Source organism: Drosophila guanche, unplaced genomic scaffold (genome assembly GCF_900245975.1).
Source record: "Drosophila guanche unplaced genomic scaffold, DGUA_6, whole genome shotgun sequence".
NCBI lineage: Eukaryota > Metazoa > Arthropoda > Insecta > Diptera > Drosophilidae > Drosophila > Drosophila guanche.
This window is the reverse complement of record NW_022995754.1, coordinates 274,045-298,425: the sequence shown is the minus strand read 5'-3', so window position 1 is coordinate 298,425 and position 24,381 is coordinate 274,045. Positions and strand designations below refer to the sequence as shown.

General features: G+C 47.5%; 4 protein-coding genes and 1 long non-coding RNA gene across 16 annotated transcripts in view; 2 read left to right on the top strand and 3 right to left on the bottom strand.

The window, feature by feature from the left end:
* Positions 1–200: 200 nt before the first annotated feature.
* LOC117589267 (protein ECT2) lies at positions 201–14,208 on the bottom strand. Of its 3 annotated transcripts, XM_034281047.1 has the most exons (11): positions 13,460–14,208; positions 10,001–10,214; positions 5,777–5,912; positions 5,599–5,705; positions 5,293–5,542; positions 3,667–5,106; positions 2,244–2,375; positions 1,817–2,176; positions 694–1,746; positions 480–635; positions 201–412 (listed from the first exon to the last, which is right to left on the bottom strand). In XM_034281047.1, the coding sequence occupies exons 1-11, from the start codon at positions 13,488–13,490 to the stop codon at positions 281–283; spliced, it is 4,011 nt and encodes a 1,336-aa protein (XP_034136938.1). In that variant the 5' UTR covers positions 13,491–14,208; the 3' UTR covers positions 201–280. The 3 variants fall into 3 exon arrangements, with proteins under 3 accessions (XP_034136938.1, XP_034136940.1, XP_034136939.1); XM_034281049.1 differs by lacking the exon at positions 3,667–5,106 and having other exon boundaries at positions 273–412; positions 13,460–14,202; XM_034281048.1 differs by lacking the exons at positions 10,001–10,214; positions 13,460–14,208 and adding an exon at positions 7,037–7,156 and having other exon boundaries at positions 273–412.
* The window catches only part of LOC117589275, a 24,589-nt gene continuing 13,967 nt past the window's right edge, over positions 13,760–24,381 (top strand). Inside the window, exons 1-2 of the long non-coding RNA XR_004574202.1 lie at positions 13,760–13,899; positions 19,109–19,296. This is a non-coding gene — a long non-coding RNA (uncharacterized LOC117589275). The remainder of the gene's footprint in view (positions 13,900–19,108; positions 19,297–24,381) is intronic.
* LOC117589271 lies at positions 14,788–16,255 on the top strand. The gene has a single exon (XM_034281062.1). It carries the CDS (start codon positions 15,046–15,048, stop codon positions 16,177–16,179), a length of 1,134 nt encoding a protein of 377 aa, XP_034136953.1. The 5' UTR covers positions 14,788–15,045; the 3' UTR covers positions 16,180–16,255.
* On the bottom strand, positions 16,203–17,662 carry LOC117589272 (transmembrane protein 43 homolog). The gene is made up of 3 exons (XM_034281063.1): positions 17,254–17,662; positions 16,603–17,195; positions 16,203–16,532 (listed from the first exon to the last, which is right to left on the bottom strand). Exons 1-3 carry the CDS (start codon positions 17,577–17,579, stop codon positions 16,321–16,323), a joined length of 1,131 nt encoding a protein of 376 aa, XP_034136954.1. The 5' UTR covers positions 17,580–17,662; the 3' UTR covers positions 16,203–16,320.
* Positions 18,838–24,381, bottom strand: part of LOC117589268 (JNK-interacting protein 3) — a 9,328-nt gene continuing 3,784 nt past the window's right edge. For 2 of the 10 annotated variants that reach the window (XR_004574199.1, XR_004574200.1), the window contains 12 exons: positions 24,238–24,342; positions 24,001–24,036; positions 23,512–23,529; positions 23,022–23,079; positions 22,766–22,944; positions 22,483–22,705; positions 20,796–22,412; positions 20,512–20,732; positions 20,237–20,437; positions 20,038–20,098; positions 19,722–19,838; positions 18,838–19,235 (listed from right to left, as the gene is read on the bottom strand). Coding sequence is in view for 7 of the 10 variants with exons in the window: in XM_034281050.1 (XP_034136941.1) it covers positions 19,132–19,235; positions 20,237–20,437; positions 20,512–20,732; positions 20,796–22,412; positions 22,483–22,705; positions 22,766–22,944; positions 23,022–23,079; positions 23,512–23,529; positions 24,001–24,036; positions 24,238–24,342 (2,762 nt within the window). In the remaining 3 variants the exon portion in view is untranslated. Of the gene's footprint in view, positions 19,236–19,721; positions 19,839–20,033; positions 20,099–20,236; positions 20,438–20,511; positions 20,733–20,795; positions 22,413–22,482; positions 22,706–22,765; positions 22,945–23,021; positions 23,080–23,511; positions 23,530–24,000; positions 24,037–24,237; positions 24,343–24,381 lie in introns of those variants that run through there. The other 8 variants (XM_034281050.1, XM_034281052.1, XM_034281051.1 and 5 more) reach the window with 6 other exon arrangements.

Sequence of the window (24,381 nt, the reverse complement as noted above, 5' to 3'; positions counted from 1 at the left end):
AATATCTCGAGAGGGAACTATTTACACTTGGATCTTATAATCGGTCATTGTCATAATAATATGCGATATTCGATGGTGCGGCGGCAAACGCTTCAACATTTGCCACCTGCTCCTCATCGACAAGCGACAAACTTAACGATACATTTTTTTACAATCTACAAAATTAGTTTCTGTTCTGTGTCTGATCTGATCTGATCTGATTTGATGTGTTTTCTGTGAGATTACGAATTCGAAGATGCGTTGAGGCATGGAATACAGAAATTGTGAGTCAATCACGACTCTAAATGCGACCTACAACAGCCTTGTTCTTGCGCGTGGGCTGCACAGACATTGGCGGCACCACCAAAGTTTCCGATTGCGTCGATGGCGAACTGCTTCTCATGCTGGAGCAATCATCTTCATCGGCCACTTCCTGTGAACCGACAACAGCAAAGAGAAAACTCTTAGCAAGCGAACACTTTCAGTTTAGCAATACTCACATTAATATTTCTGCAGCTGTTTGCAGCCAAACGCATCTGGGCCAGCTGGGAGGAGGGCGTCAGGGAGTTGGTGCTGCCAAAAGGCGAGGTCATCATGGTGGAAACGGCTCGTTTCAGTTTGTTTGGGGTCTTGTTGAAGGAGAAGGCGCGACCCACCTAAAGAGAGCATCGATCAGTAAATGTTACTCCTGTATCCTGTAGGAGAGAAACCCACCTTAAGGCGCGTCTTGGCTGCCAGTTTGAAGGCCTTGCTAAGCGTGCTCACATTCACATCGCTGATGTCCACGTCCAGCTCCTGGGATGATTGGCAGAGCAGCAGCTTGTCCGCATCCGTGCGGCACATGTGGGCGGCAATCTGGTTGCAGAGCTTTTTCATGTAGCTGTGCTTGTCCGTCTCCTCGTCGTTCATGGTGAACGTGTAGAACTTCTCCTTGTCGCCGCGCAGTAGCAGGCCGAAGGCGCGTGGGCTGTCCAAGATGTCAATCACGAAGCGTATCGTGTTCAGAGAGATCAGCTTGAGGTGCTTGTGCGTTTTGCCGGTGCTGGGGGACTTGACGGTGTTGAAGGCGCGCGAGCGTCGCTTGCACAGCTCGATGGAATCGGAGAAGAGGTACAGCACGAGGCTGTCCCCCCGCCCGCTCAATGAGTCGGAGAGCTCGTTCACCTCGCACTTGGCGATAAAGCTGCGGTTGGAGCTGACGAGGTGCGCAGGACATCCATCGATATCGTTGAATATATCGAAAATGGCCATGCGCGACTCGGTGCGTCGCTTGTCCTCGTTAATGTGCAGCGTCACCTGCTTGATGGCCTTCAAGGCCTCCTCCAATCTCTCGTGGTCCGCATTGCTGTTGGCTGTGTGCTTCAGAATGTCCTTGAGCAGCAGGCTTATGCTGGGCAGCCGCTGCACGGGCCTGATCATCAGGTCCTGCAGGCTCTGTCGGCCGCACTCGGGCTTTGTCTGGTTGATCTTTAGAAAGGCGTGGAAGCGGGGGTACTCGCGGTCGCAGTACTGCAGCTGCTCCTTCATCTGCTCATAGAAGTTTACATAGGGCGGATATGCTTTGATCAGCTCCTCCTGGTGCCGGATGATGATGTCTCCGATGAGGCAGTCCTCCCGCCAGTTGGCATGCAGATTCCTCAGATGCTCCAGCATGCTCTGGTGCACCTCGTGGATGGGCAGAAAGTTGCCAAACACAGATTTGATTTCTGATTTATTGAGCAGCGGATCATTTGTCTCGGCCAGTTCCTCCAGTTTGTTTTTAAACAGCTACACAAAAGGGGACAGATACAGGTTGGCATGGGGATCTATGGGTATCTATTCTATGGGGTGCACATACATTTAAAATGGTATCCAGTATTCCGACGTAGTTGGATTCCGTGGTGAAAAAGTCCATAAAGTGGTTGAATCGCATGGATCTCTTTACTGGCGTGCCATCGATGGGCTCCGGATCGGCGTGGTGCAGTAGCTTGTCGTCGCCGTCCAGCAGTTTATCGGGACTCGTGGTGCAGTCGAATAGGCTGTTGGAGACGGAGAGCAGGCCCGCATCCGACACGGAGGAGCGCCGTTTGCCCGATCCCAGAGGTGTGCCTTCCAGCTGGATGCGCTGCGATAAACGCTTGCGTTTCCTCTTGTTGAAGCTGACGGGCAGCGAGTCCCGTCGATCCGTATTCGGGGTATTGGTAAGGCTATACAGATACTGTCAGGGAAACAAAACGTTTATAGGGGGATGGATATAAGATACGGACATAGGGCTAGATACTTACATCTCCAAACAGATAGTCCATCTCATTGGCATAGCCATTCTGTATGGTGTACCAGAACCAGTCTGATTTCAGGATGTGGGATTGAATGTTCTTGGGATCGGGCTTCGCGACGGTCGTGTGCTCGTCAACCACCTGAACGAACGATTAAATGGATTTAATTAATTTCTGGCGATTTATTCCCTCGGCGAGGGAAGCCAACAGGAATGAAAAAAGGAATGCAGACAGAAAAATGTTTTGTTTTGCTCTGGCTCGAGGCAATTTTTAATTATACGCAAACTCAATCAAGCAGTCAATCTATATACTCGGTAGATATAGATATATGTATATGGATATATGGATGAAGAGGATAGAATAGCAGAGCAGCACAGCGATCCAGCAGGCACAATAAATTTCTGAACTTTTAAAACATTCATCAAATGCAAAAAAGGCCAAACAAAACATTTTTAGTGCACATTTTTCATGGGGCAGGCAACACTTTGAAACGGCAAACGGCAAACAGAATGGCATGGAATGGAAGGAATGGTGCAGAACATAAATGCAAATTGTTTATCCATTGAGAGAGAAAGAGCGAGTGAGGGAGAGGGCAGGGAAACATTTGTGCAAATACTCGTACTCTGCCAAATGAAGCAAAACAAGAACAAAAATAATAATTCACCTAAATGGAAATGAAATTCTTTTTGGGATGGGACCCCGCAATGCCTATTATTTATCTACTTTTTTTGATGGTGGTGGCATTTTTTAACATTTATTCAAGCTGATCGAGGAATGTGTCTGTCTGTCTGTTGATTTTTCTCCACCTCTTCTATGTTTTTGTTTTTATTTTTTTGTTATTTCAAATATTTATTGTGCCGCTCTTTTGTGTGATTCTGTGCGCTGGCTATGAGTGTGGAAAAGGAAATGGAGGTGGAAGTGGAAGTGGTGGGTAGGAGAGTGGAGGGGGAGGGGGAGAAGAAGCATTAAACACCAAAAGAAACCATAAATAAATTATTTACAGAAATTACAGGCACCGCACCAAATTAGATGTTGAGACTTAAGCTATGAACATTCATTAACCATTAAATAACAATTAACAATTTCTTATTTGGGAGTGAGGAATGAGAGGGGATAGGGTGTTGATGAGGGAGGATGAGCAACCGCCGAGGACAGCAACTGAAAAAATGTTCAAAAAATGCTCAAAAAAAGTACAATAAATGTGGAAAATTAATGGAAGGGATTCAAAATGGGGAAAAGGGGAAACCTCAACGTTTTTGTTTAAGTAAACTCTTTAAAAATCAACATTTTCATTGGGTACAAAATTCTTTGGATCTCTAAGACGTCTTCCTTTCCTTTGCCGTTTCACAGACTTGCTGTATTTGCCCCATGAAAAGTACATATAGATAGACAGATCGGGAAAGTATCCACAAAATACACATATATTATATACCATTTGCATGGGTTCGGGCCTCTGTGTCGACCCATTGGGCGACTCTTCTTTAATATCTTGAACGGAGCTGTGTTCGACAGCAGCAGCAGTCACCGTAGATGACGACGATGATGATGATGTGGGGACGACAGCAGCAGCAGCAGCAGCAGCAGCACATAAAGCGAATGTCGATGTGGTTGAGGTGTCGTTAGTATCCCAACTGGGATGGGAAGGAGGCTGGGGACTGGGGGATGGGACGTTACTGAGGGCCAGGGAGGACACGACGGAGGAGACGGGGCCGAAGAGGCGCTTGGAAGTTTTCGGAGTGGCAGAGGAACGTGGCTTGGGTGCCTTCGGAGTCTTGAAACCGCTGTCCATTGGCGGCCCTAAACTGGAGCACTCGGGAGTTCCTTCTCGATCGCCATGGCGATCACGATCCTTGTCCCCTCGTCGACTGCTGCTTCTAGTGATGCGGCTGCAGATGTTGCGGAACTTGTCCTTCACGGGCTTCCTGATCGATTCGTTCAGCGTGAGGCTGATGGAGGAGGCCAGCGAGCAAAAGGAGTCGTCGGCCGCCTCGCTGTCCAGGATGGTTGAGACATCCGCCGCCGCAATCGAGCTGCGCCGCGGCCGCAGCACATTTTTCAACGGCTCGGCCACGAAGCTCACGGAGCGACGGAGGGTGCGCGAGATGGATCCAGTTCGGGTCAGCTTGGGTTTCTTGGTGCTCCCCGGCAGGACGCACGAGTCCACGGACATTAGGGAAATGTTGTCGACGCTGTCGCGCTTACGCTTGAGATCATTCTCAGTGACTGGGGCGCTTGGGTCCGTTCCCTCCACCGCCTCCTCATCGAACAGATCGTCCGTTTCCATGTCGCACTCATCGATGGCCTTCAGGATGGGGGATACGTTAGGGGTGTGGCTCTGGAGTTTCAGCCCCATTTCCATTGCCATTGCTTCCGTGTTCGTTTCTGGGGAACTACTGATGGGCGTGGCAGCCGCAAGGCTGATGCGTTGCTTGCTCGTCTTTGGAGTACTGGCCTGGACATCCTCAGAAGCCCCTTGATTATCTTCGTCATCGTCCGATTCCGGGAGCTGATCCTCGCCAGCCATTTGAATAGGTGCGGTCTCCACAAAGAGTCGCTCATCGAAGTGTATGTCCTCGTCTTCGTAATCAGCCCGATTATCGCATTCGTTCTCCTTCTCCTCCAGTGCCTGCGCTTCCACTCCTTCTAATGGTTCGGCCTCTTCCATTGGTTCGCCTCCTTCTGCTGCCCCGCCTGCCCGCCCGCTATCTCGAGATGATGTGGGTGTTTGGGGAGGGCTTGAGCTCCCACCGACAGTTGTGGGTTGGGGATCTGGGTTAGTTAGTGAGCCTGAGCATGTGATTTTGCTTGTGATTGGGTTAGTATCAGTGCTAGTGCTAGTGCTTGTAAGTACAACGCCCGTATTGGGCATCACCTGGAAGACAGACACGTGGAGTTTAGGACTAGTTAAGGATTGTGGCCAAAATTTAGGCATTCCAGAGGAAAACAAATGACACTACGGCATGCACTAGAGTACTCAAATATTCTACACTGTGGGAGGGAAGCCTATTCTACGAGAATACCCATTCTGGAGAGGATGGGATTGTATTAAATTACTCACAACATGCGAGCACTCGGGGTCCTCCAGGCTGGCGCAGACACCGCCGTTCTCCAGCAGCACATCGACCATGTGCTGGTGCTCATCGGCGGGAAAGCCAAAGAAGCACACCTTCTGTCCCTCGAACGCCTTCAGCCTATGTGTCTTGGTGAAGCTCTCCTGTGTGGCATCAAACTCCAGGGTATCGCGGTCCGCCCAGGCAGCATACACCCAGTCAGGACGAACAACACTCAAGCGGAAGGTTTTGGCGTACCTATTGAGGGACTATTAATACTCGAAGCTCTAGGGGATTTCCAGGCTGGAACTCACTGATACTTGGCGCCGCCACTGTGACTGCAAATGAGATGCGTTGTCTTCGGGTTCATGTCCCTCTTAATGCAGCCGCCCATGGAGTGGATGTGGTGCACCAATTTGGTCTGCAAGAAGAGAGGAGAATTGATTGGAGGATTGTCCAGCGAGATGTCGCGAGCAGGGGCGATCCACTCACCAGCTCGTCCTTCTGTCGTATGCCCGTGAAGCAAGTGACCACACCGCGCATCGCATAGTTGTAAATGGGCCGCGAGTTGTGGCCCAGCGTCTGTTTCATCTCTGCCGCGTACTTCAAAGCGGGCGGACCCAGAATGCTGCAGAAGATACAGATGTAGATGCAGATACAGATATAGATACAGATACAGGAGGGGGTCCCGAGAGACAATTCAAATTAAATATTTATGTGGCACACTTTTGAGTTATGCAAGGCGATCGATGTGCTTGAGCTTTTGGTTGTGGCGGGGCTTTTATGACTGCAATGTGACCTTGCAGCAGCCGTGATTCAATTGCGAATCGGTTGGGTATCGGTTATTACCGATAGCGGAGATCGATCAGTCGCGGTCCCTTTGGCGGCAACCTCAGAGGCACAACTGACGCGAGAAATTGATTTCAATTTGTGTGCGGCAAGTGAACGTTATATTGAACTTTGACTCGGATGATGGATCCCCACACCTATCGACACACCAGTGCCCTCCTCCCTTGAGCTTCTTCTGTTGTTTATCCCCCAACGGACATCTACAGCCGGCTGGTGTCCTCCGCAATTGCAGCCGCAGCCGCATCCTCTCCTCCGATTCCCTTCATCTGGCAGAAGCCGGAAGTTTTGATAAACAAATCAATTGGAATGGAATCATCGAGCGGAAGTACAGTCGCAGCCTGCAGCCGCCACTCGAGCATTGTTCCCATCTCGTTCCCATTTGTGGGCGTAAGAGGCGAACGAGGCGTATGATGCATTATGTGTGATGTGGCGTTTATTTATGATACATTTTGAAGCATGCTCCTCTCCGCCATGAGGAGCATTTTATTTACGATTATATCCCTCTCTTACTCCCCATCAGGGCGTGTAATTATGACCGGAATTGCAAAAACAATTTGCGGTACACCCGAAAATTGAGTAATGCCAGAGGGGAAATTTCTTTCACAATTTATTTGTGTAAAATACTCTTTGAAAACATCCAGTTGCGGTTCCTCAGAGAACCCATTCCCTTTCGATCCACTAAGGATTGTTTCACCTGAAGGAAAGCGTTTCCCTTGCAACACACATTTTTACTTGATCTTTCACTTTCTTGGCTTTTTCTCGTGTTGCACTTCCTGTTGACTTTCACTCATCTGATTGCCCGCACTGCCATCAGCCATCAGCCATCAGCACTCCGCATATCATCTTACATTCACATTTACACTTTTCCACACCCACGACCACATTTTCACAGCATTTCCTTACCAACAAAGGAAGATTTCCATATGCACAAATATTTGTCACTGCCAAACGAACGAGTCTATGAATCTACGGGTATCTGTTGTCTGTTGTCACTTGTTCTTGTATCTCTGATTCAGCCCGGGAACGTGTATATGTGTATAGGTCGTGGCATCCACAAGAGCTCCAATACGATTCTTTCCGTAACCGAGCAGAACAACTAAACAAACACAACTGCTACAACGACTGCCTCTCGTTGCTGGGGAAAAATGATTGAATAAACGATGGGGACGATGGAGACAGCAGCAGCAGCGACTGAGGAGCGTGAGCGTGTGGAAAATGGAAATAGAAAATGCCTGGTCCACCCTACCCTCTCCCTCTCCTCCTCCTCCTCCTACTGTTGCTCTTGCTGTTTTTGCCACTTAATGTGTGAAACATTCTAAAGAGAGGGAGATCTCTCAGAGAGGGAGAGGCAGAGAGAGAGGTGACAAATCTCCAAAAGAGAATCCCCGAGAGAGGAGCAGAGACAAACAAATAGTTCACAAAATTCCAAAGAACAATTAAATATATTTCGAAAGTTGACTCAAGGAAAACCCAGGAAAATGCTCTTCTGCTTAGTCAAAGCATAAAAATGCGAATCGCACGCGCCAACAATGGAGGGCCTCCTCCTTCGCAACGCAACGGATTGGCCTCCACAATGGAGGAGGCTGAGGGGCCCAGTTCTAGGGGGCAGTGTGATGGATGTGGCAAAGGGGCACTCTCCATTGTAAAGTGCGCCGATCTTTGGCGGCTGCTCCGACCCTCCGAGGGGCACTCGAACTTTGCGAGGGTCAAAACTATTGAGCAGTCAATGACATGTCGTTCGCGGACCCGTCCCCATTCTGCGTTCTGCCTCAATTAATCTGCCATATACACATATATCGAAACTTATAAATTATACATACAATCTTATTTCTCGGTTCGTTGTAGCCACACACACAACTCATTTCATATAAAATGAGTTAATAAAACTGTATACATTTTATTTTCCTCATTTTCTTTGCTTTTTTGCTATTTGTTATATGTACATACGTACGATGGTTTTTTTTGTTGGTGTATGGCAGGAATTTCCGTTGGTGCTTTCAACACTCTCTACTCTCTATACGATTTGACATCGTTGGTTCGCATTTTTATAGAATCTTGGCGCCAAGAGATTGCTGCAATGCCACCTCCGCCTCCTTCTACTCTGGCCAGAGCTTCCCTCACTCTGCCCTCCCAGGAGCAGAAACAAATAAATAGAAAGTAAATAGATAAATAAAAAACAAGAGACGATTCATTTTCGATTTCTGTAGAAATACGCACAGTTTTTCATCTGAAATTGTCATTTATTTATATTTTCAATTTAATGTTTATATTCGCTGCCAAAATAGGCAACGACTTCCCCCATTTCCCAAACGAATGAATGGATCATCGAAATGGGGGATTTGCCAGCGAATTCCTCAATGATTCAGATTCCACTGGTAAACACAATTAACAAGATCTCTCTCTCTCTCTCTCTATCCCTCTCTCTATATCTTGTGTGGCATCATTTTGGGCGGAGGTTAAGTGGCCGTTAAGTGCTTTTCTGGGTTTTTCGCAGTTTTCCTGGGAATTCCTCATTGTTCGATTTCTCCTTCCCCAACTATGGCAACGGCCATAAAGACCTCTCCGCTCTTTTAGGTTCTATGTACAACTGTCTATTCTAATAAGAGAAAATCAAACTACATGAAGTAAATATTTATGAAAAGAATAAGCAACTTTCTTGATAACAAATATTCTACTTTGTTTTGACGGTAGTTTCCATTCCACTTGTTAGACAGAATTTAATTCCAGCAAGAAATATGCATGATTTCCCATAAATTAGTATCAACAAGAAAATAACACTTGGAGAACTTTGGGACGTGCCATAAAAAAACATTCGAATGAGAACATGAGAAACAGAAACATAATTAGCAAAGAGCTAAAAGAAAACAACCGAAAAACCGAACAAAGAAAATCAAATGTAGAATATTATTTGCAAATAACAAAACGAACGGAACGGCGAAACATGAATGAAAGTCTATGAAATAAATAATAATTCTTAATGGGGGGAACGAGCGCTTCTTCCGCTTCTGCAGATTTCCTTTACGTAGTGCAAGTGTTGAGAACATGAAAAGGAAAAACCGACGCCCACCCACCCAACAACATCTCATCTTCCTGTGCCACCCATTCCCCTCTCTCTATGTCTACATATGTATTTCTTAGCCATAACAATTTCCACGCATTTGGTGACCTCCAAACAGAAATGCTCGTTAATAGTTGTTGAACCAGAGCTAAGAAATCTCCAAAAGTTATGTTTAATCACTAATGAGGGACAGAGAGGGCAAGAGAGGGTGTAGTGCAGGGAGAGGTATTCCACTATTACTACGCAGCAGGCAAATTAATCAAGCGTGCAAAAGAAACGAAAAGAACAGAGCCCACATACGATACGCAGAGCTACAGAAAAAGAACCACAAATTTGCGCAAGTTTCAAATTTGACAATTTGTTGAAATTCAAAACGACCCAAAGTCGACTAACGGATACTCTTCTAGTCTCAACTATTCCCAAAATCATGAAGGAGCACCCTCGGAATGTGAGTAATAGAGAGTAAGAAAGTGAGTTTCTTAAGGGTATGCATACGGTAAACGGAGTGTGGACGGACAGCTTAATAACTGCGGAGTATGCCGCATTGACGCGCTGTCAATAATGGGATCCACATGAGAGCACAGCAGAGCAGCACAGCACGCGTGTGTCTCGATTTCAAATTCAATTTGTTGCCGCCGCTGCTGATGAGGCGGCGGACGATGGACGATGGACGATGGTTATGGAACTGTTTTGGGAGCACATGTGACAGATTTGTGTCTAATTTAAGCAGTACTCTGACTCTTGCTCTTGCCATTCTCAGGGGCTAATAATAGCAGCACACTCACTCACTAGTCACTACTAGTACTCACCATTCCTTTTGCTTGTGCAGCGCCTGAAAGCTGTCGCCCTCAAAGTCCTCCATCACGTAGAATGTCCGCCACTCTTTGTCGTCAGCGATGTCCTGACCCGTGTCGGATGTTATAACGGGCAGGCCGAAGCTTTCGGCTGCCAGCAGCGTGCCCGCATCCTGGCCTGCATTGCCCACCAGGCAGATCCGTGTGGGCAGCGTGGTAATGGTCATCTCTGTGGTGGGAAAAAGAAACAGATCAGAATGGAGAACTGTATAAATCAAACAAATCTATACGAATGTCTGGCACGGTGTCTTCTCGATGATACCCTATAGGGTAATCTATGTACGTCGGTTGCAGAATGCATAATACCAAAAGAATCTGTCCTATCTATTCCATCTCTCAACAACTGATACAGATACTGCCCCGTTACAGGATAGCTCACATCTTGTTTACACAATTCTTCAATGTATTTCATTCCCATATCATGCTTTAGCTCGGAACTAATCCACCCTTTGGCAAATATTGTTTACAGGGTAATGGGAAAAGTTTTTGTTGTGATTTATTGCAAATTTGTGGATTTGTTTGTTTATGCAATTGAGTGTGCGAGGCAGAGGCAGGCAGGCAGACAATGAGAGAGAGGGAGGGAGCTGGCAATTGTGCAAAATAAAACAAACAAAATAAAGAGGAGAATCCGAATAGAAAAGAATAGAACAGCTATAACTAACACAAATATAATCCACACACTTGGCAGGCTGAGGAGAGGAGAAGAGGAGGAGAATGGCAATGTGGGCTGTGTCGTGGCACAGCGGACAAGTAGAATCCTCAGCAATCCTCGGCTGTCGATCATTAGGAACGGAACCACAAATTGTGAGCTGTTGACATCAATTTTAATTGTGCCGAAGAACGCAGTGAGGCAGACAAGAAGAGGCAGGAGCAGGGGCAGAAGGTAACTGCAAGGGGCATGCCTTTTAGCTCAGCCACCCACATGGGGGCGGGCAGGCAAAAGCCACAGGCACAGGCACCCACCCACCCAGAAAACCAAAAGTATAAGAGCACGATCGGGTACGATGGGGGCTCTAGAAAATGTTTTCAAGTGCAAATCATTTACCCCCAATCGACATGGGCGAGGAAAGGAAAGAGAGAGAAAGGGGGAGGTAGAGACGAGAGAAATGCGGCAGCTTTTGTGGCATTCATTTTATCCAGAATTGTGCAGCTGTAACCGATGCCAATTGCATCTGCATCTGCATCTGTATCTGTGGCCTGGCGAGACATTCGCCACTTGTGCAATTGAGGCAAAGTCCAGGAATTGTGCAGAAGATCCCCGATCAAACGCAAAAACGATGGGAGGGGCACGAGGAGAATATCTCTTGTGTTGTTGATGTCGTTCTCCTACGTATCGGCTGAATCTCCAGATGGATAATTCCAGCAATGCATTCCCGAAAACAAGAAACAGATGCACCTAATGGAGGTCGGGTATTTATGGACTATCAAAATTCTTTAAAGGCTTGGAATATCTTAAATCTGGACAGATATAATTACGCAATGTCGAGTCTTTTAGTTCGTAGAACTTAAATATTGAGGTTGAGTTCTTCATCAGAGGAAACTGTTCGGGGACTGCCAGATTCGTTGGGAGTTCCGGGAAAATAGTGCAATGGTCACAGAAAATGAATAGTGGAGGGAGGCTGGGGAACTGTCACAACAATTAAGAACAATTTTTAGCATCGTTTTATACGCTTTGATTGCTAATGGTTTTTAAACACATGATGCTCCCTGAATTTATTAATAACGATCATGAATTCTATGAATTGCAACCGCCAATCGTTCATAGATACACTGCAAAATTTCCATGGAAATGGTTCTCATTTTTGAGAATATTTATTTTTTTGTGCGATTCTCGGGTAAATTCTGAACCCTGCTTAAACTCTGACCCTCACTGAACCCACAGTCAACTCAGACCCTGTCCCTGGTAGAGGGTTACACCCTCGTTTGTATGTATGTACCTGTAAAATCCTCGTACACCTGACAGAGGGCCGCCTGCCGGAGCTTTATCTGCTTGATGTGCTCCTGCTCGCCATATGTGAAGTAAGAGGAAGCCTGTCGCTGGACCGTAACCAATTTCTTGCTGTTGCTTTTGCTGTTGCTGTTGCAGTATGTGCTGTGGCAGCCGAAGGAGAGCCGCGTAACGGGCAAGTGCAACATGTTGCTTCTTCCAAACCAGATCCTCAGGGATCAAGCACCGAACTGTAACTAAAGTCGAGGTAGAATCGTGAGACCTCCCCGTGCAAACTGTTTCGCATAGCCACAGGTGTTTTTGTACACCAAGAAAGGCACACCAAGGAAGGCACAGCAATGGTGGAATGTGGCATGCATAAACGGCCCTCACAGGTGGTGGTGTGCAGATTCTCTCTTGCGATGGGAACCATTTTTCGCCATTCGGGAATTTCCTCGTCCGTTCTGGCTGAGCGGATTTTGTTGTTGTTCGTTTGTTCCGATCTCTTTGGCTGCCTGCCAGAAACTTGATGAAAAACTAATTGAGTGGCCTGTTCAGTTCTTAGCCTTTTGTCAAACAACCGAAACAGAAAGAGACTCATCAAAGAAAGATCTTGTAATAAATTTACGTGTCCCGAAGAGGAGATGAAGCCTTGACGTAGAGCAGAGCAGAGAACCTAGAGACAGACAGCAGGCAGAGCAGACCTTCGAGCCATGTAAAAATGCCATTAACATTGAGGCAGACGACACGAACGACCCCTCTCCACTGAATATAGGCATGTGCGCCTCTTTTAAACATGTGTAATAGGTAGGAGACAGAGCGGAGGGCTGGAAAATCAAAGGATAGTCACTGAGGCGAGCAAGCGCAACTGCACTCCTCGCACACGCACTCGAAAACAGTAAGATATCCTCTACCTGAGGGAAGTAGCGAAGGCCAGTGGTGTCTGGCTTGAAACAAGCCATTCTGATAAGTTGGTGAGCCAAAGGGAATTCGTGCTAGAGCTGTGCGAAAAAGGCTAGACGGCCAGCAACGATAACAGGAGCTGCCGCTATTTCGTTGGTGTTTCTTTCTCCCTGGTTACGTTACCAACGGTACAGTGCCGGCGGATAGTGAGGGGCGTACAGAATTTTGCACACACAAGAATTCTTTTTATGCGATAAATATTTTCTACACAGAAATAAATTCAGAAAATAAAAGCTTAAAATTCCCTGACGCGCTGCCATGGCTATTCTGTTTTTTTTTAGTCAGTGAGTATGTACTTGTACATACAGACATACATACATATGTGTGTATGGATATGTTGTTTATTTTCTGCCAGCGACATTTTTTATGAGGATCTTTTGGCCCCGACTGTGGTTTCACACACCCCTCTGACTCCACTACGCGATGACATTGAAAATGAAATATGCGTTTCGTTGTGGGCTGGGGAGTGGTGTGGGGGAGGGAAAGTAGGGGCTGGTTGGCCTTCGCTCCCTCTCAATACTCACCGCATTTCGATTGTTCTTCAATAGTTTCCATTTCGATAGAGGCGCTCTCACTCTCAGTCTCGCACACGAAAACGGGACACAGTCAAACTCCGCGTGAAACCAAACAAACGCACAAATTCGGAATTTGCTAAGCGTCAATATTGTGAACTAGTGAAACCTTATCTAACCATTCATGCATTTTTCACAGTCGCCCTTTGCCAGGGCATCGTTTTATTTAATTTATTTCTTGTCAATTGCTCAATTAAAAAGCGGCGCGCAAAAGAACAAAAAAGTGCGCGTACACACAAATACACACACAAACACAAAGAAGAGAACAGGCACAGGAGTGAACAGCCGGCGACACTAACAGAGACAGGCGGGCATAGTGCTATGTGATCTTATTCACAAGCTTGTAGACCGGAATTTGTTCAAATTATAGCAACAACTAAAAGATAAACCATGTAAGTCGCTTGCACACTCCCAGGTTACGCGCCACGGCTGCGCGTCGAAAATAAAAATCAAAATTCAACGGCCAAGCACGTCCGGAGTCTTCGTCTCGCTCGCACTTTTTATGCCCAGCTGTGCCTAGCGGTGAATGTGTATCTTTCGATTACTGAGATAATCCAGAGACATGCGTTCGTTTACGTAGCATCCGCGCAAAAAAGTAGTTCACAATTTTCACTATAGCTAGCCTAGGCAACCGATTTAGTTAGTTTGGGTTTTTGCCGATTTTGCGAATGCTTTGAAAACTAGAGTCAGTGTGACCGCGCATCTATCGATTAAATATACCGCCTGACCCTCATAAATATACCCTTTCATTTTCAAAATATACAGTAATAAACGGTATATCGTATAACATTTTTCTTGATTTGATATTCTGATCAAAATTACCAGCTAGTTGGAATTCTCAACGCTAAAACTCTAATTTTATCGAACTGATGAATCAATTCTGCATAAGATTGACTAGTTTTCATGACTATCTTTTACTAGATTGTTTACTAGAAAGGATCTAAGTAAAAAGATCAACCAACAAAAAGCACAAAATGGGTATGGAGTAAAGATACATTGCTGCGATAAAAATTCCCATGTTGTAAGAGAGAATGATCCCGCAGGAGGGAGAGAAAATTAATTTCGGAAAAGAGAGGAATGTCACCAGGGGAAATTTGAAAAACATGTGGATGGTAGTTTCGAAACCCCATATTCCTGAATATACAATAAAAATGTAATTTAATAGACGCATTAAATATACCGATATACAATCAAGTTAAACTGCGGAAAAATATCGATAGGGCAACAAACAAAATTCATTACATCTGGTAGCTCAATCAAATATCGCGGTTCCTGAACAGAGCTGCCACTCCGCGGACAACTTGTTGCTGTGACGTCATAGCTAGACACGGACACACCAACACACGCATGAATTTGGTCAATATGGCAAACAATCTGTCAAACCCACAATTACAACAACAACCGCGCATTGACAGTTCGTCAATAGGTCCATACATAATCCGTGCCCCCGAATTTTCTCGGCCCTGGCGAGGAAAGTGGCCCGAAAAGTGGCACTGAAAACGCTATCCAAACAAAAACAAAAAGCCCAGCCCAACTAAATGCTCCCCCAACCGCCGCCGCCTCACACCTTCAAGGTAATGTCCGGGCCCGACGAGTGCCGCCATTACCTGCGGGCGTTTATCCACACATATCGCGACCTGCCCGTGCTCTGGGACACCTCGATGCGGGACTACACTAATCGGGAGAAGCGGGCGGAGGCGTACCTGCGGCTGGTGCCCATCTATCATTACCTCAAGCGTGACGCGACTGTCGAGGATGTGAAGAAGAAGATCAACACGCTGCGGACCAACTACCGCAAGGAGCTGAAGGTGATGGAGAGTGCTGTGCGGTCTGGCACTCATCACAGTCCCCGCTGCTGGACCTTCCAGGAGCTGGACTTCCTGCGAAACTCAGAGAAGTTCTTGGCCGTCAACCCGTTCTTCAAGAACGAACCCTCCTTCCTCTTCAGTGAGAACAGCAGCTGCTCGACGGCCTTCATCGACCAGCACGGCAATCCCCAGCAGCATTATCCGACGCCGCGTGGATCGGTCGGACAAACCCCAAACATAAACATTTCTGAAATGTTCCACAAATCGTTTGGGCATGCCCAGCGTGTGGACAGCCTCCCGACGCCGTCGCAGCCTTCGCACACCGACTACGGGCCAACGAAGAGGGCCCGACAGACGCCTCCGCTGAACAACGGCCCTGGAGGCGGATCTGGCAGTGCAAACAACAGCCACAACGCGGACGAGCTGCTCAACATTGCTTGCGAGTATTTGGCCGGGACCTATCCTGAGGAGGAGTCGATAGCCCGCACATGGACGCACAAGCTGCGGCGTTTACCCCGCGAGCAGCGGCTCTTGGCCGAACACTTCATCAACGAGATTCTGTTCGAGGCCGAGTCTAACAATCTCCACCGAGGCTCCCTCCAGATCAACAATAGCTTCGAGCCGTACGTCCGCTACGACGAGGCTTCCGCGGGGCAGGAGGATCAGGACAAGTCGCAGAGCCCCAGTGTCCACACGTCCACAGAGTCCAAGGCGATTGTCGCAGCGGAAGCAGCGACAGTTGATGCTGCTGCAGAAGCATCTGCCGGCAGCGGGCACCCCGTACTGGGGCGGCCAGAGCCAGAGAACAGCGGACTCCCGCTGTTGGATGAGCCAGGAGCGACGGTGGAGATAAGAGAGTTCTAGGGCGCACCGAGCACCGACTAGCCTTAAGTGTTATTAAGTTTTTATTTTCTGATTGGACGTAAAACGTAAAACGAGGAATAAATAAACCTGTAAATAAGTAGCCGTGGGAACGAAGAAACAATTCGGAAATCGGATATGGAGTCAATCCAGGCGATGGTAGTCCACCAGGCTGCGGGTGAACCAGAGGTAGGGCGAGGCACCGGCCAGGAAGAGGCAGGCTCCGATGAGAGGTCGATGCAGGATCCAGGCCACGGACGCATTGATGAGCGCCAGCGAGAAGGCGATGACAAAGTTTCCGGTCATCGGGAACTGCGGATCAGGCGCCAGGCAGATGAGGAGCGGAATACGCAGAACTGAAATGGCACGGGATGCACAAGGAAGACTATGAGAGGACGCGCAAGAAATAGTTGTGACAAGACTCACACAGCAAACGGAGAAGCTTGGAGTTGCAGCTGACGCCGAAGAAGATGAGCAGCCAGCCAATGAAGCGCCACCACCAGGTGTGCAGCACCTGGGAGCGAGACTCGAGCTTGAACACCTCGTGTACAGTCAAGGCGCCCGGATATACCAGCAGCACACGCACGCCACGAGAGGTGACGTAGGGAACCAGCTTGTTGGCCTCCATCTTGCCCACCACGCTGTACGTCTCCCCCTCCATGGCCGCGAAGCTGAAGAGGATACGCAGGTCGCCCACCACCGGATTGAACACGTCGTTGGTGTGATAGTAGAGACCCAGGTGGAGCTTGATGCTGCTGTCCTCCGGCCGAATGTCCGACGTCAGCTCCTGGTACTCCTGGAACTTGTTCTTCAGCTCTGACCCGAGCTCATATCTGCCAATGTACACGGCGTCGGCCACCTGCACGTTGCTCTCGATGGGAAAGTGCGTGGGGTTCGTGTGGCCGTGGCGATTGTAGAAGTTTCGCGAGTCTACGATCTTGTCCCGCCATTCCCTGGTGTAGTAGTAGGTGCGCGAATCAGACTGCTCCGTTCCCACACTCTCGCCATAGTTGTGCTCGCTGCGTGAGGGGGTTGATTTAGTCATGGGAATGCCGTTTGGAAGGTTTGCTAACTCACATCGACTCCTCCACCCACTGATACATTTGCACGCGCCTCCGCAACTTGACGGCCATCAGCTGGATGTTGTAGTCGGGCTCGGTGAGGGGTTCCCCCACCAGAATGGGTCCCGAGATGTGCACAATGCGGCCGTCGAAGTTCTGGTCCTGCTCCTCCTCCGTGAATTGGATGGAGTAGATGTCATCGTACGCCTCATCCAGAGCCATCATTGTGTGAACCGCACGGCCCTCATTCCAGTAGAGGACGACGGTGCCTGCGACGAACAGGATTAGTCCGAAGATGGAGATGAGCCAGTGTGAGCGAAAGGTCTCGTTCAAGGTGGCCATCAAAATCCATGTGGGGGTTTGTGTGAGGTTTAGGATCGTAAATAATACTTAGATTTCCATTAAACAGCTGACCAGTGCGACCGCGGAATTATCGATCAAATATACAGACATACCCTCGGAAATATGCCCTTGCATTTTCCAAATATACTGTAAATATAAATAAATGCTCACTTTTCGTAGCCTGCTGCTGGCCCACACAAATTATGTTGCCAACTGTAAAATACATAGGTAAATTAAATTACATAAATTTAATAGACGGGTGAAATTCATTAAATCAAGTCAACCCTCAATTCCGAACTCAAAATATCCTAAAAAGTATATAATATACACAAAAAGTCTTGTAGTAGAGATGGCAAAGAATCGATAGCTGTAAACATCGATACCACTAACAAATCGTCACCTCTGGCAGAGCGAACTGAGGTGAGGTCGCACAATCGCTGCCAACATGTTTGACCTGGTACCAGAATTGTTGCCTGCGTGTTCAACATATGGTATGGATATGGTGTCCAACATGTTGGCAGCGACTTTGGGACATTGGGAACAGAATGGAAAGGACTGGCGAATGACGGCAAATATAATTTAATTTTATTTGTTTACTATTTTCTGAATCGCATCGAGTCGAGCCAAGCCAAGCCAATGCGCACCTTGAAATATTAAAAAAGTTCCATAAAAACATAAATATCACTTTCCTCGCGCCTTTGTAAACCTTCGGAAAACATACAAAACTGAGTAATTAATTAATCTGATGTTTTTTTTGGTATTGGGGAAAAGCAAGCATTTTGGTCTGGTTTTCGTTTTATTGTTGAAACATAGGCCTCTTACAAACAAATGAATAACAATCAAAATTAAGGCTTGAACGTTTCAACTAAATATTAAAATTATTTAACAAAATAACTATGTGTAAATGTCGCGACGCCTTCCTTGCTTCACAATAAAACCAATAAAGATACAAAAGAAACATATTTGGAACAAAAATCACGTAGAAATATCCCCCTGAAGAGGCAGGCGCATTTTCTCAATATATCCATCCATTCAACTTCCTATGTCATATCCTCCTACGAGTAGCTCTCGTAAAGTAAATGTGGTGTTTTGTGTCTGTTTGTTGTCTCCCTGCAGAGCGCGTAAAATGTACAATTTTAAATCTTACTACCATGAATATATATCTATGTAAACATAGTTTTAATATTTAGCTGGCTATCACTGACGAATAACCTAACACGCAGGTTTCCATTTTGTTTTGCTTTGTTCTTTTTTTTTGGTTTGAATGAAGCAATTAGAAACAATTGTGAGAGCCCCTCGAAAGCTCGAAACATGTTTTTGTTAAACTTAAATTAAGAGTAAATTAAGAGTTAGTTGGTGTTTTGTCATCGTGTGGATTTTGGGGTATTGTTAGATAAATACTAAGATTTAAGGGTATTCCTTTCGCTAGCCTGCACAATAAAGTAGATTATACAATATGCGTATTTAGATAGTACTCGTAACTGCTATAAATATATATTATAATGTATCATTTGCACTTCTCGTTTCAGCCGAAGAATCTGATCGATCGGCCTCAACGTTGACTAACATGCCACACAATCAAGTAGCTCTTGTCGCCTCGATTCTCGATCGTTTGGTTTGGTTCCAGTTGAATACTGTTCTCCATGTCATTATCATCTGCAAAACATATAGTTGTCAGAGCATTAAAGGATGTGTGGAAGGTGTTTATAAAAGAGAGGTGAGTTCAAAACTACTATGGGATGAATTATTTGCATTTGGGGATTGTATATTCATTTGCAAGGCCAAAATCAGTTGGGTATTCCTTGATTTTAGTTAGAGGTGCGTCCACGTTCTTTGGTAGTTTGTAGAAAGTTTGTAGTCTTTTTGCATTTGGAAAGAATATTAAATTGAGTAATGAGTAAATAATTCAAAGCTTAAACAAATGTACAAAAATATCCGAACCGATTAAAAGTGCTCAAAGGACAGGGGGACACGGTACACCAATAAGGCCAGAATTTGTGGAGGAACAACATCCAGGTTGCTGCATGTGCAAGGACAAAGGACAGGTGTGGAAGTGCTCGTAGCATGTGATACAGTACGTTTCATAGCTTCAAAATGTAATGGTACATTCATAAACATGAACCAAATATAAAGGAAACTTGCTTAGGTTCAGGTCACGGCTGAGACAAATGCTGCATTCCACTTGATACCGGAGTACACGGAGGGGGAGGATAAGCTCATCCCCTTATCCCTGGGTGGGCGGACTACAAGTTGAAGGTACTACGGGCGGAGGCCGAGAATGCACAAATAAATCGGATTAAAAGAAAGTAAGAACAGAAATCAATCAAAGCAAAGACGTAAACAAAAAAAGTATAAAGATAAAAGGAGAGAAAGTAAGAGCAAAACAAAACAAAACATTCAATCATAGAATCAATCAAAATGAAAATCATAGAAAACGAAAGAATAAAGTAAGGCTTACGTATCGACTTTCCAAACTATCAAATGCGCTGCATTATCGCTAGCATCGAACTTATCATGTCCTGCAGATGGGAGGATATGGAATATGGAATGGTTATTCTTATGTATGGCTGTTGGTTGCTCTTGGGCTCCATCCAGGCTGCGTTCCAGCAATAGCTTGGATGCCAAGTCCTGATCTGCAGGGGGAGTGCCGGACTTACTTATGCGAAAATCGATGTAGCCCTCGCCTCCGCACATGACCAGCATATCGGGTCGCTTGTTCACAAAGGTCAGTCCGCCGTTTAGATTCGGCTGCTGCAGCATCGGCACGGACACAAAGAACTTGACAGCATCGCGGTGGCCGTGGAAGGAGAGTTGAGCATTGGCCATGCAGCACAACGGCATCTGGCCGTGAGGATCGGCTGAAACGGAGAAAGAGATGGGAGTTTAGGATTTGGTTTGTCTTCACGGGAATATTATCTTCTCCTCCTCTCACATGATGTCTTCTGCTGCACCTCGGCCAATGGCACTGAGATGATCACGCCGTTGCTGGTCCCGATCCACAGGCGGTTGCAGGACACCATCAGAGCGGTGATGCGGACAAAGCTGAAGCCCAGTTTGCCAGTGCCGAGCATTTTGGACACGTACGGCTCAATGTCCACGTCCTGCTTGTGCTCAAACGTATGCGTGTTATACAGACGGAGCGTGGAGTCCAATCTGAGGGGAAAGAATCGGAAAAATCATTCAGCCCTGCATATGTTGTGGGATTCTGATTCTTACCGGATGGATACCCAGACACCGGCACCTGTGGCCGCCATCTGCCTCACCTGGCTCTCCTTGCGCGGATGCGCGTCCAGCGAGTGCACAATATTGAGCGATATGGGGTCCACAATGAAGATCTTGTTGCGATGCGCCGCCCAAATGCGCTCGCTGGCCACACAGAGGCAACGTATCGAATGATTGCGATCACCGAGCGTCACCAGGTGATAACTATTCAGATCCCATTGGCCGTCTGTCTGGCGGCGGAACACGGCCAACTGGGCATTGGCGAGCGCCACAACAACCCTCGCCTCCACATGCACAATCGCCAGGACGGCATCCGGCAAGAGAACGCGGTGTAGGCACTCGTGCCACCGCCCCACCCCGCTGTGGACGTACAGCCAGCCATCTTGTGCCCCCATCCACATGGTCGGTCCCACCGAACTCATGGGCGGATCCTCGCGTTCCTTCGTCCCCAGAATGGGGTTGAGCGACTTGGTGCCAAAGAGAACGTTGCTGTTGTTGTTGTTCGTCGGATTCCCGTCGCTGCTGTTACCGCTGGAGAGGCGCTGTGGGGCGCCGGGCAGGGCCTGGCGTATCTTGATGGCCTCCACATTGACGAGCGGCTCCTCAGGATTTCCGGGCGGAAGTGGCTCATTTGATTTCTCAGTGGCCTCCTTGGCTTCCTCTTCGTCCTGCTGCTGCTGCTGGAGTTTGCTGTTACTGTTCTGCTCGTCCTCGGACTTGGGCTTCACGCGCACAAACTCCACTTTGCCGAGCAGCTCTGTGCCCTCGCCGGGCCGCTGCAGCATCTCGCCCGCCTTGACCACCTCCGACTGCTCCAGTAGCGCGTAGTCGCTCTCCATGGCTCCCTGTACGGAGGCGATGCAGAGCAAGTGGGAGGAACAGATTGGGAAGGCATCCAGAACGGTGGCCGACTGGTTGGCATCCACCACGCTGACCGTGCTGGCCGCGTGGGTGCTCGTGCAGATCCACACGAACGAGCTGAGCTGCGTCTCAGGCTCCAGGGTCTCCAAGCTAGCGCGGGCTATCTGTCTGTCCAGCGCCTCGACGCTCTGCCCCGCAGTGGGGCTCGTGATCTCTGTGATTTCAAGCGTGGACTTGGGGGCGTAGGGCGAGTCAGCGGGTATCAACGATTGGCCGTCTTTGGTGAAGCCCCCGTGTAGATTAACGCCCGCCGCGCAGAATACCTTCATGTGGGGCGAGGCCTCGGCTAGGGGATTACAGTAGACGGGCACCGGCACTCCTCCCGAGTGCCGGCTGGGATTGGCCTCCTGGTTTGTCTTGTTAATGGGCAAACTCCAGCCATACGCGTGCAGCCGTCCGTCCTCCTTCTGGACATGGGCGCGCAGCTGGCGGTACTGTTCCCGCCTCCTCGCACTGATGCGCTCCGATCCCCCGTCCTCAGAGTAGTCCTTGGGCATCACTAAAGCATTGGCAAGCCCTGCGCTCGCGGGATGCATGGGCGGCTGGGAGCCGGCTAAGGCAAGGCGATTGTCCCCACTTCCACGGCTTGGGGATCCGTGGCTGTGGGCTGGGCTTCCTCCCCCGGTGTGACGAAACATCGGCCCCCCTCCCAGCCCGTCGGCAATGCGTTCCGTCGGGCGATTGGAGGGGCTGTCACAAAAAAGAGACATTCATAAAATGATTTCAGGGTCTTGGTTTGTGGATTGTGTTGGAAACTCACGTAAATAGATTACTAAAGTACTTCCAGATGCTTTGCTTCGATTTCTTGTCCAAATTGTCGACGGTGCGCGAGGCGCGCAGTATCTCTGTGAGACGCACCGCCTCCTGCAGCTCCATCAGACGCTCCTTGTACTGGTTGCGCTCCATGAGGACCATGGCCATTTCCACGCGAGTGAAACGCTTGCGCTGTGCCAGCGGCACATCATTCTCCTCCTGTTCGGTGTCTGCAAAACGAGAATTACGTGAGAAATTGTGGCTTCCAGCTGCTGGAGGGATTGACTTACTTTGTTGCTTCACCTGCTCTTTGGTCTTCTTGAGCTCCTCCTCCAGCTCGCTGATGCGCTGCCTGAGCTTCGTCCTCGACTGCTGCATGGCACTCAGCTCCTCCCGCACAATTTCCACTTCGCCCGTCAGCTCATCCACTTTGACGATCAGATCATCCTTGACAATGTTCAAGGCATTCCTATTGAGGCAGAGTGAGGATGGGATTGCATGAGATTATTGATTTGGCGAGCAAGGGAGAGAGAGTGAGATATTTACTTGGTTGCCAGCAACTCATTGTTCTCCATGATTAGATTTTCCACTTCCTTGCCCATGCCTGCAATGTGTATGAAAGAATCATTAGAATAGAGATAAAGACATAGCTCATAGATCCATTAAGAGACAGAAAAGATGAAAGCATTGGGAGAGCTTCCCAAAGTGGAACTCAAGTGTGAATGATAAATTGGAGACAGAAAACCGAAACTAAAACTTAAGAGAAAGGATATGGAAAACTAAAACCAATTATGATATAATTATGGCTAATAAACCAAGAGGAGAACGTGAGAATTCTTTAGCCAATGTCCTAAAACCGAAAACAAACACCAAAAGAATTGGAAAATTTACACTAGAGCCGAATGCCAATGATGATTCTACGATAACTACTTACGATAGAAGCAAAAGAGTAAATGGAGGGAAAAGTTAGGAGATCTATAGAATTTACTATTATTGATCGGATCTAGCACGATCTCTGCAGCTTCTTCAGACTTACCGAAATAGTTGTCGTTTGCTTCAGGGATTCGAATTTACAATTATTTGTGTGGGGTTTGGTGGTGGGAGGATATACAAAATGATTTGTGGTGGGGATAAGTAGAATTCGGCATAAAAGAAAGAGAAATTTTATTAGATTCGGATTCGGATTATACAGTTTTTTATTTGTCTCAAATAATGTCAAGTTTTTTTTTCCGCTTGCTTAATGGATGGGACACACATTCTCGAGCACATGGTACGGATCGAATAATTTGCAACATACATCACAAAGAAGAAAACACACACAAAGAACTCTAGCTAGAGCAGAAGATCCTTAGCTTTCAGTCGATTCTTGCATGATATTTGATGTATTTACAGGTTATATAGATGAAACCATATATGTAGGAGTCACATGGCTGTGGCTTTGCTTGTGATGCAGTTTCTTGCACTTCTACTTGCTCTGGCTGTGGATGGTCTGGGGTTTGGGTGTGGTGGTGGTGGTGGTACCTACCTGAGGATGCGTACTCTCCGGGATGTACCCAGCAGCCTTTACGGAGAGGAGTTCGTTCCGCCGCAGAAAGAGGATGCGTGTTTCACACGAGTGTAGTGGTAGTGTAAATGAAAAAGGAAACAGGAAAACTGACATTTAGTAATGCTGGGAAGAGGAAATTAAAGAAAGTTATCCCGAAACCCTAGACACATGAAAGAAATCGCCTCTCCAATCGAGCATTCGACTCTCCGCTCTCACCTGTTACAATCTCATTCTCTTCGCTCTCCTCATTGTCCTGGAAGGACAGTTCTTGGTAGAGATTATTGTCCGAGCGCTGCTCCTTTTTGGTGGTCGAGCGACCAACTAACGAACGCACAGGATGGGGTAGCATTGGGGGTTCGG